This window comes from Chelonia mydas, chromosome 6 (genome assembly GCF_015237465.2).
Source record: "Chelonia mydas isolate rCheMyd1 chromosome 6, rCheMyd1.pri.v2, whole genome shotgun sequence".
Classification (NCBI taxonomy): Eukaryota; Metazoa; Chordata; order Testudines; family Cheloniidae; genus Chelonia; species Chelonia mydas.
This window is the reverse complement of record NC_051246.2, coordinates 121968574-121984994: the sequence shown is the minus strand read 5'-3', so window position 1 is coordinate 121984994 and position 16421 is coordinate 121968574. Positions and strand designations below refer to the sequence as shown.

The window sequence follows — 16421 nt, the reverse complement described above, 5'->3', positions numbered from 1 at the left end:
TGAAAATGTTCTCTGTGGTGCCTGTGATCAGGCTTTGTTGTTGCTGTTTGTTGTTTAATTACTGTTGGTGTAAATACATTTTTTCAGGTATATTCACATTAACATTGTTAACAATTCCAGACTCTGGAGTTCCATCCTCCACTTTAATTATTCTAAAGGTCTGTTGAGTCAAAAATTCACCCTTTAAAAAAACACAACAGCCTATATTTGGATGCACACAACGTGCTATTATGACACTAATTAATAGGCTTCTATAAATCCTGTAACTCTGCATACTACAGGGTACTCTTACTTGGAAAAGTATCTCTAAAGTTTGTAAAAAGAAAAGGAGTACTTGTGGCACCTTAGAGACTAACCAATTTATTTGAGCATAAGGTTTCGTGAGCTACAGCTCACTTCATCAGATTCGATGAAGTGAGCTGTAGCTCACGAAACCTTATGCTCAAATAAATTGGTTAGTCCTTTCCTTTTGGCAAATACAGACTAACACGGCTGTTACTCTGAAACCTCTAAAGTTTGTGAGTCTCTCTCTCTCACACACACACAATTATACTCACAGTCACGCACACACAGCTGTTATTTTTGTCAATTCTCATTATTTCTACTACGATTTTATTTATAATGCCTTAAATAATATTTTGTGCACACGGTATGTGTGCCTTCCATCTGAGAGTTAAGAACACTTCAGTGACAAAGGTTTGACTTATTTTTAGGTGAGGAATGTCAAGATTAAGGATCAGTTTGTCATTAATTTACACCAATATGCCTGACTCGTAACTATCTCTAGATAACTAGTAATTTTCACCTACACTGTACTAAATACTGAGACAGATGGATTTTTATGCCTTTAAATCCTATCCTTAGGCTTAAATATTTAGATCAATCTTTAGAATTTGTTTATTTAGAATTTTTCATTACCGCTAATAGGATTTGCGTGACTAATTCCCCCCCCCAGCCTGTTGGTCACTTTCTGGTGGTTACTGAAATGTAGTTTAGAAATAAAATGTGTTCTTATGTAGAAACAACAAAGATTTTTGATTTTGAAACTAAACAGTGTAGCATGCAGTGGTATTTAAATAAGCTTTAATCTGGAGGTTGTCATTACATTTCATAAGTGCCCTAACCTCATATGCATTTTTTTTACTTGGCAAACATTGACAGATCCTATCTTAATATTTTTAATTAGTGTGTCCAGGAATCACTGTTTGAAGTCCCATGGCTTGTATTAGAAATTAAGTCAGACTTGATGATCATAGTGGCCTCTTCTGGCCTTAAAATTATGTTTGTTTTCCAACATATTATTGAGGGATATATTTGAGCTAACTGGAGCTAGGCAGAATATCTCTAATACTAGCTACATTCATCTTCTGTACACACCTACCATCTAGGCATCATTTACTTATCTGCTATAATTTGTAATGAAGATCTTGGAACAGTTACTGATAATGGCAAGTACTTAGCCCATTCCCTTACCCATTTTTAATGAAATAATTAGGAAAGCATAAAATCACTGCAAAAAGTGAACTTGATTCTAAAAAAGCGCACGTGAGAGAAAAATATATAGCTTCTAGATAACAGCCCGTTTTATTTCCTTTCATAACTGATTCTCAGTCTATATAGTACCATTAGAGCCTCTGTATAAAAAAAGATGTCTTTGCAATGTGTATTAATGCACCCTTTGATAGAGAGCGATCAGACCAAGTTTCTGTCATACCCTTGTAAATATAAGGTGAATGCATCAGGATAACAATCTGAAGTTTCAAATTCTGTTTTGGCCCAATGTGCAAAAATCCTACTGAGTGCATTGACAGTTGCATGTACAAAAGAAAGATCTTGGCCTGTTGCAGACTATAGAGCTTGCTACTTGTAGTCCCATGGAAGCCAGAGGATTGCTCACATTAATCATCACTATGCGCCATAGGAAGGGTTTGCAAGAATAGACTCTTAGATTGTGTGGCTTTGATTTTCATTTGTCTTATACCACAGCAAATTCAAATATAGGAGCCATGGAAATTCACAGGTCTATTGTTAGTTGTTCCGAGTCCAATACCTTGTGGCCCTTGATGGTTAGAAACAGAAATTTCATCCTCCTGAAAAGAAGAATTTCCCCACTTCCCAGTGCTTGTAGCCTGGAAATTCCATAGGTATCAAACCTTAAAAATATAAAAGATGTTTTAGGTCATTGATTTGTTTTTAAAGTGTATTGATTATAATTCTCTCCTCCCTCCAAGGACTGATTGATAGTAGAACTCCTGGTATGAAGGTAGCCAGGCTTTACTGGTGCAGATATGAAATGTGTTGTAATACACCCAAATACAAGATCCAGCTTTAAGAACAAAGAATGCATGTCATACCTAGAGAATGGGAGACTGTATCCTGAAATCAGTGTCTCTGTAAAGGATTTAGGGGTCATAACAGGCAAACAATTGAACATGAGCTCCTAGTAAAATGCTGTGGCAAAAAGGGCTAATGTGATCCTCGGATTTATAAATGGGCATAATGAATAGGAGATGATTTTACCTCTGTACATCACTGGTGAGATTGATCCTGGAATACTGTGTACAGTTCTGGTGTCCACATTTTTAAAAGGTTATTGAAAAACTTGAGAGGGCGCAGAGAAGAGCCACAAAAATGATTCAATGGCTGGAGGAAAATGCCTTACACAGAGAGAGGGGCAAAAATACCAGGTACCAAAGGGTTCCTTAATCTAGCAAAGAAGGGCATATGAGTACCAATGACAAATTCAAATTAGAAATCAATGACACATTAACAGTGAGGGTGATTCACCATTGGAACCAACTAACAAGGGAAGTGGTGGCTTCTCCATAGCTTGATGGAGTCTTCAGATCAAGACTGGATGCCTTTCTGGAAGACATGCTTTAGCAAAACACAAGTTATTGAGCTCAGTTCAGGGGTAACTAGATGAAATTTGCTGGCCTGTGTTGTAGAGGACGTCAGACTAGATGTTTTAATGGTTCCTGCTGGCCATAAAATCTGTGAACAATGAAAGCACGTTTCTAGTACTTGTTCTGGCAAGAATCTTGAAAATGTGACCCGAATGCACCATGTAGGCTCAAAAACCTGAAGGCAAAAATGATTTTATAAAATCCTATAGTTTTTTTTTAGCCAGTCTCCTCATTTTTGCGGCCTGACTCTTGATTAAGGATACGATTCTGTCACGGAGGTCATGGATTCCATGATTTTCCGGGACCTCCGTGACATCTGAGGCAGGACTGGAGCAGCTGTCAGCCCCAGGGCTGCTGAAGCAGCGGCCACTGGAACAGCTGACCAGCAGTCAGGCCTGGGGCTGCAGGAACAGCTGATTGGTGGACAGTCCTAGGGCTGTGGGATAGGGTGACCAGACAGCAAGTGTGAAAAATTGGGACGGGGACTGGGCGGTAATAGGCACCGATGTAAGACAAAGCCCTGAATATCAGGACTGTCCCTATAAAAGTGGGACATCTGGTCACACTACCTCTGGAACAGCAGCCGCCATGCCAGAACGGCTGACTGGTGGCCCGTCGCTGGAGCAGCAGTCATAGAATCATAGCATATCAGGGTTGGAAGGGACCCGAGGAGGTCATCTAGTCCAACCCCCTGCTCAAAGCAGGACTGGGGTTGGGTCAGTCCCTCTGGGGCTGGAGCAGCAGCAGTCAGCCCCTGACGCAGGAGCAGCGGCAAGGTTGGAGCAGCTACAAGCCACAGCAGTGCTCTGTTCCCCAACCCCAGGTTATTTTTAGTAAAAATCAGGGACAAAAAGTTGCAGGTTTCTGTGAATTTTTGTTTATTGCCCATGATCAGTCCCTGACTTTTACTAAAAATAGCCGTGAGAGAATCTTAACCTTACTCATGATTTTTGAACATTCAGGGATGGCAGTACTTGTTACCACAAAAGTCACCCAACAGTTCTTAACTCAGCCTGTAAGGGCAGTTCAGCAGAAGATTATAAGGGTAACCGTGGCTCATTATAACCCCTCCGCATCGTCTTCCTGACTGCAGGCTGCTACCTGGCATCCCCACCCTGCTCTGGCTACTGCTGGCCCTCTGCGAGGAGAAGGGTGGTTCTCAGCCTTTCCATCTCAACGCCCAGGATTCCAGCGGGCCACCCTTCTTTCCACAGCCAGCTGCTCCTGCTCTAATGCAACTTCTGCCTCTTTCACCTGAGACTGGACCTGTTTGCCCTCAGGAGGAATTTATTTTTCCTGTACCCTAGGGATTATGGAGGCGGCCGAAGTAGGTAACTCTGTGCCATCCCCTAGCTCTATCTTTCTCCCCCAGCTCAGTTGGTGTGGAGGGAAATGTTGGAATTGTTAATATTTTAAATTATTAATCTGAATATGGGAAACCACCAAACACTAATTTAACCATAAATTCAGTCCAAAGGCCAAATGGTACTTATAAACAATTGCTCTAACACATGCCTAAAAAGCCTAAATAATAAGCCATTTACTACATCTAAACAGTAACAAAACATTTATAAGCATTTGGTCAAGATACTTACAAATGGGCTAAAGCCAGGGATGCTTAGACCCTTATTGGTCAGCTTCAAAGTGGTCATGCAGGTATTAACAATGAACCCTTTAAGGGTTTACTATTTATACCCTTTTAACAAACAAGGGATGTCATTGCCAAGTACTGACTTGAGCTAAAACCAGATGCAGACAGTTCACCCTTATTTCCAGTCTTAATCCAGATAAGATTTACAACCTCCTTTCTTCCCAAGGCCTTTCCTCCCCTCTTCTTGAGGTCCAACAGGTTTCCCACTGCCCCTGGGTTCACATAGTCTATAACACTGGTGTGTGGGTTGGAAAATGGCTGTGTTGACTCATTTGAAGACAAATTCTCTTTGTTTTATTTAAAATCATCTGCAATCACCCTTATTGGTCAGAGGCCTCCTTTTTTAGACCTCCGCATTAACTCCCCTTTGAATTAGACATCCTCCCTACTTTATTCCGTCTGGCCTTATCACTTATTATTTTCGAGGTCTTCCTTCTACTTGCTAGTCAAGTACACATATATACTTCCTTAAGCTAACTTTAATTCTTTAATTGTATACTTATCCTACAGGAAAGTACCCAACAGGTTCAACGCAGGATCAACCAATTCAAAATAAAAAAAAATTCTAAAAGAGATGTCTCTGTTGTGTGCACAGAATACAGGGTGCTGTGGGACACTGTAGGGGTTTGATCAGCCCTAATTTGAGATGCTGTGCATAACTCACTTGTATGTAATGAACCCATCTCAAACTCATGCTGATAAAACCGTTATGCCACCTATCTGTAAAGTATGTGGGTTTCAGGAGGCAGGGAAAGTCCCAAAGGTCTCCTGGTGGGGTCTTCTCCAAATCATGCCATTCGGATGGGAGGCGGAGGAGAGTCACTCCAGTCTCACCATGAGGTGAACATAGGTTTGCACTCCCACCTACACGGATGACCTCAGCCCTGCCCTACGAACATTATGCATGGTGCATAATGTGACAGATATGGCAACCTCCTGAAATATCTTTGAGAGATCTTACTGTATTAAGTTTATGTATCATTGTGAACCAGGAGGTTGTCTGTGATTCCATGGAGAAGGGTGACCATAGCCCTCCAGGAGCTAAGAATGGGGGAGGAGGTGTTGATTAGGCAAATTCAGTCTAGTTGTGACACTTCCAGAGAACTACAACCACATGGAGAGGCTTGAGTAGACTGGTTCTAACTGGATTAGAACATAAGAACAGCCATACTGGGTCAAATCAATGGTCCATCTAGCCCAGTATCCTGTCTTTTGACAGTGGCCAATGCCAGGTGCTTCAGAGGGAATGAATAGAAAAGCCAGTCATCGAGTGATCCATCCCTTGTCATCCACTCCCAGCTTCTGGCAAACAGATGCATCTGATGAAGTGAGCTGTAGCTCACGAAAGCTTATGCTCAAATAAATTGGTTAGTCTCTAAGGTGCCACAAGTACTCCTTTTCTTTTTGAACCCTGTTATAGTTTTAGCCTTCACAACATCCCTTGGCAAAGAGGCTTCCACAGGTTGACTGTGCATTGTGCGAAGAAATACTTCCTTTTGTTTGTTTTAAACCTGCTGCCTATTAATTCCATTGGGTGACCCTGGTTCCTGTGTTATGTAAAGGAGTAAACAAAACTTCCTTATTTACTTTCTCCACACTAGTCAAGATTTAATAGACCTCTATCATATCCCCTTTAATCGTCTCTTTTCCAAGCTGAAAAATCCCAGTCTTTTTAATCTCTTCTCATACGGAAGCTGTTCCATACCCCTAATTATTTTTGGTGACATTCTCTGTACCTTTTCCAATTCTAATATATCTTTTTTAAGATGGGGTGACCAGATCTGCACACAGTATTCAAGATGTGGAGGTACCATTGATTTATATAGAGGCATTATGATATTTTCTGTCTTATTATCTATCCCTTTCACAGTGGTTCCTAACATTCTGTTTGCTTTTTTGACACCGCTGCATACTGAGTGGAAGTTTCACAGAACTATCTGCAATGACTCCAGGATCTCCTCCTTGAGTGGTAACAGCCATAGGTGGCGAGTTATATGGGCCGGTGGTGCCTGTGCTCCACTAATATTTAGGAATGTGGGCCTGGCTCCACCGGTGTTTGGGCTTACTGTGCTTTGGGGGTCCCTGCGCTTCAGGGGGACGTGGGGACCAGGGCAGCCGCGGGGGTCGCAGGGGGCCTAGCGTCGGCAGCAGTGAGTGACCCAGCCCCAGCCCACCCCGCCCCGCCTCACCCTGCCGGCTCCCGGCATCGCCTGGGGGAGGGGGCAGAAGACGGAAAGAGGTGGGGCGGAGGCTTGGGGGAAGGGGTGGAATGGGGGTGGGGAGGGGGCAGTGTAGGGGCAGGCTGGGCTGGGTCGCTCACTGCTGCTAGGGCCAGGCTCCCCACTACCCACCCAGACCGCCCTGGACCCAGAGCCGTCCTGTCCATAGGACAAACTGGGGCAACTGCGTCCCCCTGAAGTGCAGGGTCCCCCAAAGCTTGGGGTCTGGGGCAGTTGCCCTGGTCCGTTCTATGGACAGGATGGCTGTGGGTCCAGGGCGGTCTGGGGGGGCAAGTGAGGAGCCTGGTGCCGGCAGCAGCAAGCGACCCAGCCCTACTCTGCCCCCTCCCCACCCGCATTCCACCCCTTCCCCCAAGCCTCCGCCCTGCCTCTTTGCAGCTTCCGCCCCCTCCCCCAAGCAGGACCCGGAATTATTGAATTATTACTCAGCGGTCTATATTCATATGCCTAGTAAGGAATCTATTTGTCAAAAAACATTTCCTGAATCTTTTTTTGTTGTCTGTATTGTTACAGACACACTTGCTGCCAGGTATTTTGAAATAAATTACCGAAATAATTGAAACTGGGGTGATTATATGGCGTTTTTGACAAATAAAATATGCAGAAGTTAGCAGAATTTCAAAATATAGTGCGTAGAATTTGTAATTGTTTGGTGCGAAATTCCCCCCGAAGCAATATTTTGAGAAGAGTATTCTCAAAAGTGTCAGGGGAGCCTCTGATTCTACAACCAGCCTTTTATACTAATAAACCAGCCTCAGGGACACACATTGAGTCGGCTGTTGGTGGAACGGGACCGTTTGCCAGTAACACACAATCATACAGCTGCTAATGGGTTAAAGAGCTGCCCCAATATGTTTGATGTTAGTCACAGCTTAAATACCAAAGGGTTTTTTTGCCAAAAGCTGGGAATGTACGACAGGGGATGGGCTGTTCTAAGTCAGCCATAAAAATGTTGGCATACTGTGGGGCCATGCGGGTACCCAGAGCAGTGCCGCTGATTTGAAGGTATATATTGTCCCCAAATGTGAAATAGTTGTGGGTGAGGACAAAGTCACAAAGGTCAGCCACCAGGTTTGCCGTGACATTATCGGGGATACTGACCTGTTCTGTTCATTCCCTCTGGGGCACCTGGCATTGGCCACTGTCGGAAGACAGGATACTGGGCTAGATGGACCTTTGGTCTGACCCAGTGCGGCCGTTCTTATGTTCTTAAGGTTTTCAGAAAAAAATGACCCCCAGCTTTGACTGAGTTACCAGCACTGGGCTATTTTGGGGCTAGTTTTAAGTGACTTTGGGCTATTAATGCAGTAGAAATTTGGCAGCCTGCTCCGCTGAGGGTTGCCGCAGATCTGCCCGACAGCGCAGTGGGACCAGGGGCTCCGCACCCTTGGAGAGGGGCTGCTGCAGCCTTTCCTGTACTGGAGGGTGCCTGGGGATTGGTCCCCAGGTGGCCCTGCCCCTCCCCAGCTGGGCCCACCACAGCCCCACTGAGCTGTCCCGCTTTGCAAGGCTAATGACCAAGCCAGGCTCCTTCATCGGCAAACTGAGCTGCCCCCCCTCGTTGTTCGGGGCAAAAGTGCGGAAAACCTGCTATGGTAATTGCAGGTACAAGAGCAAAATTCTCTACGCCCAACGTGGGGCTCGAACCCACGACCCTGGGATTAAGAGTCCCATGCTCTACCGACTGAGCTAGCCGGGCGCTACGGTAGCGTCCGCCTTCAGCGACTATTCGAAACATAGTTTGGAGCATGCGCAGAACTAGTTGATTAATTCTGTTTCGGAGACTCCTCCCCTTTCGAGTCACCTCCTGTGGGTTCCCTCCAGTGTCGGGCCGGGCGCGCCCCCGCGGCCATGACTGGGCCTGCTCTGCGGACGCGCACGTTCACCTAGGACCCCACCGCGGGAGCTGATTGGCCGGTGTGCAGCGGACCAATGGGAATGTGCGTTGGTGAGGGCTGGGGCGCGTGAGCGGTGTGCGCGCGCGTGTGCGTATCGGGTCTGTCCGGCGCTCGCTCTCCCCACGGCTCCGCCGCCATGAGCTCCATCGGCACCGGGGTGAGTGAGTCTCCTCGCCGGGCTCGGCCGGGCCGCCGCTGCGCTTGCGCGGGGGGGTGCAGCTTGAGTCCCCCCCTCACGGGACCGGGGGGGGGGAGGAGGCGGTACTGCTGAGTCACCTCGGCCCCGCGCGGCTGGTGGGAAAGCGAAAGTGTAAGCGGGGGGAGGGGCCACAGGGCGTGGGGCTCTGGCTGGGGGGGGGAGCTAGGGGCTCCAGGGGAAGGGGGGTGGGGTTCTGGCTGGGGGGGGGGGGCGAGGGGCTCCAGGGGAAGGGGGGTGGGGTTCTGGCTGGGGGGGGAGCTAGGGGCTCCAGGGGAAGGGGGGTGGGGTTCTGGCTGGGGGGGGGGGGAGCTAGGGGCTCCAGGGGAAGGGGGGTGGGGTTCTGGCTGGGGGGGGGGAGCTAGGGGCTCCAGGGGAAGGGGGGTGGGGTTCTGGCTGGGGGGGGGGGGGAGCTAGGGGCTCCAGGGGAAGGGGGGTGGGGTTCTGGCTGGGGGGGGGGGAGCTAGGGGCTCCAGGGGAAGGGGGGGTGGGGTTCTGGCTGGGGGGGGGGAGCTAGGGGCTCCAGGGGAAGGGGGGTGGGGTTCTGGCTGGGGGGGGGGAGCTAGGGGCTCCAGGGGAAGGGGGGTGGGGTTCTGGCTTGGGGGGGGGGAGCTAGGGGCTCCAGGGGAAGGGGCGTGGGGCTCTGGCTGGGGGGGGGAGCTAGGGGCTCCAGGGGAAGGGGGGTGGGGCTCTGGCTGGGGGGGAGGGAGCTAGGGGCTCCAGGGGAAGGGGGGTAGGGGCTCCAGGCCAGGGGGTTCTCAATTTTCCCCCCCTGAGGCTTCTCCCCAACGTGTTTTGAAAATGTCAGGGCTTCAGCCCGGGGTTGGGGCTTGAGAACCGCTGCTCTAGGGCGTGAGGGGGGGGGGGGTCTGTCTAGACGGTGGGGAGGATGGGCTCTAAGGGGTGGGGAGAGTGGGGGTGGCTCTGGGGAGATTGGGTCTGGATGGGTGGTGCCCTGGGAGGAGGAGTGTGTGGGGCTATAGGAAGTGGGGTGAATAGGTGCTGGGGGGAGGTGGGGCTCTAGGAGGAGGGATGGGGGTGGTGGAGCAGTGGGGGCTCTCTGTCCAGCCCCAGGGCACCGATGTACTCTTCTCAGCCCCGTGGATGTGCTCAGCTCCACGATGTCCCCTTCTCCAGTCGCTGCTGTGTTTGAAAAGGGGGTGCCTCATCTACAGGGAGAGATTCAGGATGCCCCTCTCCGTGTTCAGATGCATATTAATGAACTGGGGCGGCTGTGGCTGGGAACGTGCCATTTAACTTATGGGGGGTGCTATTTTCTATGGATATGCAGACTTAACTGGTGCTTGACAAGGGCCTCTGCCACTCTGACTCAGGCTAATGCAGTACATGAGACAAAGGCATGGCTATGGGAGTTCTCACAACAAATTTATTGGTGGCTGCTCTTACAGTTTTTCCAAAAATACTTAATTAACTTTAGGAAAAGCAAATAAATACGCACATATACATGCCCAAATCATTGTAATTTATTTATGTAGGGTTTTTTTTCAGACTCAGTAATAAAAATAATGTACAGTTGTCTCTAATCTTTACTGGACTAAACAGAATAGAAATACAAATAAGGTGCTTTGCGTGTTTTGCTTTTTTTGGTTGAATTTTTTTAAATAAATTTGCTATCTAGTAAGACTGCCACTGTGAAAAGTGATATTTGTATATTTGTTAATATCACTTTTCACAGCAGACTTACTCATCCCCGGCAAGCTGGAGAACAAATTAAACCCTGGATGGGAAGGTGGGTAAGGAGGTCCAGGAGCGATGGGGGGCTGAAAGAGGTAGCAGGGGTTGGGGCAATGGAGGGGTGAGTCCAGGGCTGGATCCTGAGGTCCTGCTGCACGGCTGGGGGCTGGAGGAGGCAGCAGGGATCAGGAGTGATGTGGGGGAATGTGCCCAGGGCCAGAGCATGAAGCGCTGTAACTGGGGAATGAAGCCTGCTGCTGCATGGCCAGAGCCTGCTGCCCACCACCCCAGGGCTGAAGCCCAAAGCCCAGTCCTCACTGCTCCTGGGAAGGTGGGGAACTCACACTGGTCGCCTGCTCCTACAGTGTTTGTGGCTTCAGAAGGGGGGCTGGGACCAATCCCTGCTGGTGGCCCCGGGGGGGGGGCAACTCCTCCCCCCCCCCCCCATCACCACCCAGACAGTTGTGGTTGCAAGAGAAAACCCTGGTGGTCGCATTTGAGAGATGCTGGTACTCTACAGACCTTACAGTGGCACAGCTGTAGCTGCTCTATGCTGATGGGAGAGAGCTTTCCTGTTGGGATAATTAAACCACCCACAAAGAGCGGTGGTAGCTATGTCTGCGGGAGACCCTCTCCCGCTGACTTAGCTCTGTCCTCACCAGCGCTTTTGTCGGTGAAACTTATGTCGGTCAGGGGTGTGGGTTTTTTTACACCCCCGATGGACAAAAGTTTTACCGGCAAAAGTGCTAGTGTAGACCTAGCCTACAGCTCAGTGAGAAGTACTAAAAAGATGATCTGTCACTTGTTGGCAGTTCCCAGTTCATTAAGAATGAATCAGACCTGAAAACTCTTTTCTGGGAACAAGGGATGGTCTGGGTCAAACTTGCATATTCATAGTAGTTGGGTGCTTTCATGAAACAGCTACTTCTTTATTCTTCTGCCCCTCGCTGCACCAGGCATGCACAAACTCCACACTACTGAGATGACTAGGGATCCCACAACTATGGCAATGAGTTTCAGAGCCTGGGTCAACTGACTCGGGCTTGTGGGACTCATGATATGGGGCTAAAAATAGCAGTGTAGATGTTACCACCTACACTGTGAAATGTGGTGAGGGGAGGTGGGTGTAGAGATATCCTAAATTTCCTTGGACCAAGAATAATACAGTTATAATCAGAGCTCGTGTTATACCTGTTTGGCCAGCAGGCAGCACTGTAGACCAACATCACTCAAATGCCCAATGACCTCTCCCACCATCTGCTGTACACATTGCCTAGGTACCAGAGATGAAGCCCCGGTTTGTGGAAAGGCTTAAATGTTAAAGTGTGAGAAGTGCTTTGAGATTCTCATACGGAAAGCAAAGTGGAAGAGAAAAGTACTAATGCTATTCTAAGTATCAAAATAAGTCACAATGTACTAAAAAATAGTATTAACCATACGATAAGTGTCTATGTCTGTGAAGCCTTACTAATTATGCCATTGTTTGGAATTTGAGATTCCTTAATGGGTTTGAATTATGGAATGAATATCACTGAAGCAAGAGCTTTTTTAAAAACTAAGCTAACCAACATTGAGTTTACTAATTTACTTTCAGTTTATATACTTTCACTAAAAGGAAACTGTCTGAATTTTTTTAAAAAAGTATTGCTTCCTTTATTCACATGAAATAAATATCAACATGAGTGAACCATTCTTACATGTTAGGATAAAATGGTCAGTTTTCAGAATGGAGAGAGGTAAATAGTGGTGTGTGTCCCCGGGGCCTGGATTGGGACCAGTCCTATTCAACATATTCATAAATTATCTGGGAAAAGGGGTAAACAGTGAGGTGGCAAAATTTGCAGATGATACAAAACTACTCAAGATAGTTACATCCCAAGCAGACTGCAAAGAGCTACGAAAGGATCTTACAAAAGTGGGTGACTGGGCAACAAAATGGCAGATGAAATTCAGTATTGAAAAATGTAAAGTAATGCACATTGGAAAACGTAATCCCAACTATACATATAAATGGGGTCTAAATTAGCTGTTATCACTCGAGAGTGAACTTGGAGTCATTGTGGATAGTTCTCTGAAATCACATTTAATGTGCAGCAGCAGTCAAAAAGGCGAACAGAATGTTGGGAATCATTAAGAAAGGGATAGATAATAAGACAGAAAATATCATATTGCTTCTGTAAAACCATGGTACGCCCACATCTTGAATACCGTGTGCGGATGTAGTCGCCCCATCTCAAAAAATATATTGGTATTTGGAAAAGGTTTAGAAGAGGGCAACAAAAATTATTAGGGGTATGGAACGGCTTCCATATGAAGAGAGATTAGTAAGACTGGGATTTTTTTGCTTGGAAAAGAGACGAATAAGGGGGGATATGATAGAGGTCTATAAAATCATGACTGGTATGGAGAAAGTAAATAAGGAAGTGTTATTTACTTCTCATAATACAAGAACTAGGGGTCACCAAATGAAATTAATAGGCAGCAGGTTTAAAACAAACACAAGGAAGTATTTTTTCCACACAGTGCACTGTCAACCTGTGAAACTCGTTGCCAGAGGATGTCGTGAAGGCCAAGACTGTAACAGGGTTCAAAAAAGAACTGGATAAGTTCATGGAGGATAGGTCCATCAATGGGTATTAGCCAGGATGGGCAGAGATGGTGTCCCTAGTCTCTGTTTGCTGGAAGCTGGGAATGTGTGACAGGATGGATCACTTGATGATTACCTATTCTGTTTATTTCCTCTGGGGCACCTAGCATTGGCCCCTGTCGGAAGACAGGATCCTGGGCTAGATGGACCTTTGGTCTGACCCAGATGGCCGTTCTTATACAGATTTTCTCCGGAGACTCACTTTAAGACTTTGCATAGAAAAATAGCTTAGTACTACTGCTATGTGGGCTCTATTTGTAACTTGTTTTATGCTGAGTAGTGTTTTTTTCTTCCTTTACAGTATGACCTGTCAGCTTCCACATTCTCTCCAGATGGCAGAGTATTTCAAGTTGAATATGCTATGAAAGCTGTGGAGAATAGTAGGTAAGAGAAATGTCTTTGTTTTTTACTTCACCTGTTTCTTTAAAAATGACAAGAGAAATGCGATTAGGGCAAGTAGTTAAGATGGTATTGCAAAGAAAATTGTACTCCTGAAATAAGTGATTAGCCAATTTTGTGACTGTATTCCTCTCAGGAAGCTCTTCACATTAAATAAAAAGGGAGTGTAGTCATCCTTATTTGATCTACAGTTTGGAGTAACAAAAATTATAAAGGCATGGCTTGAGAGACTGCAAAGGAAGGTAGTAAATTATTCATGCGTGCTAAGTGTAATAAAATCTCGTACTTCGGGGCAAAAGCTGATTGCATAGGTCCTTAATATATGTAAGGTGCTTCTCTATTATGGTAATACCAAAAAGGCCATTTTAGAGATGGTGAATTGAGGCACTGAGAAGTCAAGTAACTTGCTCAGGACCACACAGGTTTGTAGTAGCCTCACTGGCTGTTACCAGTTTCTTAAAGAATTATGGTTTGGCTAAAACTACAATGTCAGCCTCCCTAAGACTACATATGTTCCTTCAGGCATATACCAGGTGGCCGCTATAAAAATGTAAGTACTCTATTGTGTTGTAGCACAATCTGGATGTATTGACTAGGAAATACAGATAAAGTGCTTTGAGGTATGGATTGGGTCATCCTGTGTTTGTACAGCAACTGGTCTTGATCCAGGTCTCTGGATACTATTGCAATAGAAATAACATAGTTCAAAATAAATCTGTGTGGTACTCCAGCTAGTATGAATATCTAATATCTTGGGAGTATATCACCCTTTCAGTGACTTCATCAAATGCTTTTAAAGATCTCTTACCATCTATAATACCATCCTAAAAGTAATTGTGGAATGGTCCATAAATCTTACCAATTGGTCCATATCATAGTGAGCATTAGTACAAAATAGTTTTGGATGCATATTTACGAACTATTTAATTTCACTGAAGTGCATGTTCTAGTGATTTATCTTCTCTTCTTTATTCACTTGGTCAGTGAGACTTTTTGATATGTCTAGATATTTTCATGTTAGGCATTTAGAGGATATGATTTAGCCCCATGGAGGGAAGAGGGAACTTGTCTGTGTTGTACTTTATGGCAGTGGTTCTCAAACTTATTTGATCGAGCCCCTCCCCCCTTCTCTATAGTAGTTTACAACTCCCGCTCTCGCCACACAAATACATATATGGCCACCCAACTCTGAAGGCAGAGTGAAGAGCGGTGGCTGCTGGCCGGGTACCCAGCTCTGAAGGCAACGCTGCCTCTAGCAGCAGTGAAGTAATGGTGGCATGGTATGGCATTGCCACCCTTACTTCTCTGCTGGTGGCGGTGCTGTCTTCAGAGCTGGATGCGTGGCCAGCAGCCGCTACTCTCTGGATTCCAGCTCGGAAGGCAGAGCTGCTTGTCATGCCACCCCAGAATTCATTCTGCGCTCCCCAATTTGAGAACCTCTGCCTTATGGAGTAGGTAGGGGCCATGGCCCTCCTAACTTAGTGATGACAAGAGATTCTTGAGATATGTGTGCCACTGCCTGGGCACTCTCAGGAGTTGTGTTCCTATTTTTATGATTATGTGCTGATTGGGGGACGGGGGGATGGAAGTAAAATAACATAACCATGTAAATGCTCCCACTTCAAAACTATAGGAAACGTGCAGGTTTGAAGGGAGAACTGCTCCCCACCCATCATGTCCCTCAAACTATTTAGTTCTAGATGTACAGCATGTGTGCGAAAACTTCCTTGTGTAGGATGGGAAAGAGGGAAATGCTGTGCTTTCTTATAGAAACACTGGGTAACTTCAGTGGGTCTTACTCTTTTCCTCCCCATCTTCAAAGCAGCAATGAAATCATGGAGCAGATCTACTTCACTTTAAATTAAGCTGTCTTGTACTTCAGTCCTGCACCCACTTAACTTTGATAAAGAAATGGTAAAATAACTTTCCAGTTCCACTCCTAGCTGTTTAGTGTATTATTATTATTTTTTTTTTTTTAAATCTCACTCTTATATTTGACTTGTCTTTCAGTACAGCAATTGGCATAAGATGTAAAGATGGTGTTGTCTTTGGAGTAGAAAAACTAGTCTTGTCCAAGCTTTATGAAGAAGGTTCCAATAAACGTCTCTTTAATGTTGATCGACACGTTGGAATGGTGAGGTGCTGCAACACTTTTTGCTTTTATCCTATGAATTAGGAAAACGTCACAGAAAATGGATAGTCCATTGCATAAATACAGCCAATATTAAATAGCTTTTGAAGTACTGTATCCCAACACTTCTAAACTTGTAGTCAGAGAACAGTCAAGGGACATTTAGACAAATCTGATTCTCAATTCTGTGTATGCACTTCTAGTTCTGTTTGTGGGTATGTGTATGAACCTGTTCACATACAAGCAAAATCTTACAGTAAAATGGGAGGCTGATATATGATATTTACTCATTCTAGAGTTAACTTTCTCTGGTTTCTTTCTCTGTATATTAAAACAAATGCTCCAATTAGAGCAGGAATATGCATAAACTAAATATTAAGAAAGCAGCCTCTTGTTACCCATATCATAAAACACATTTTCTAAGAATAGCAAAACACACGACAACAGTACTAACATATAAGATATTCTCACCTTCTTTTGAAAGGGGCATGGGAAGGAAGGAGCCGGTTGCTATAATCGCTGGTATAAAGAGACCAGATACCAAGGGCTAATGACCTGTCCCCAGTATAATGTTAGTAACGTCAGTAGGGCTCTACCAGATTCACGTCCATTTTGGTCAATTTCACGGTCATAGGAGTTTAAAAATCGTAAATTTCAT

General features: G+C 45.7%; 1 protein-coding gene and 1 non-coding gene across 2 annotated transcripts in view; one reads left to right on the top strand and one right to left on the bottom strand.

Annotated features, from left to right (window-relative positions):
• Window positions 1-8423: 8423 nt before the first annotated feature.
• TRNAK-CUU lies at window positions 8424-8496 on the bottom strand. The gene has a single exon. It is a non-coding gene; the product is annotated as a tRNA-Lys (tRNA).
• A 128-nt stretch (window positions 8497-8624) lies between these two features.
• The window catches only part of PSMA3 (proteasome 20S subunit alpha 3), a 28355-nt gene continuing 20558 nt past the window's right edge, over window positions 8625-16421 (top strand). Inside the window, exons 1-3 of the mRNA XM_037901182.2 lie at window positions 8625-8852; window positions 13535-13617; window positions 15643-15766. Coding sequence (XP_037757110.1) covers window positions 8832-8852; window positions 13535-13617; window positions 15643-15766 — 228 coding nt within the window. The 5' untranslated portion in view covers window positions 8625-8831. The remainder of the gene's footprint in view (window positions 8853-13534; window positions 13618-15642; window positions 15767-16421) is intronic.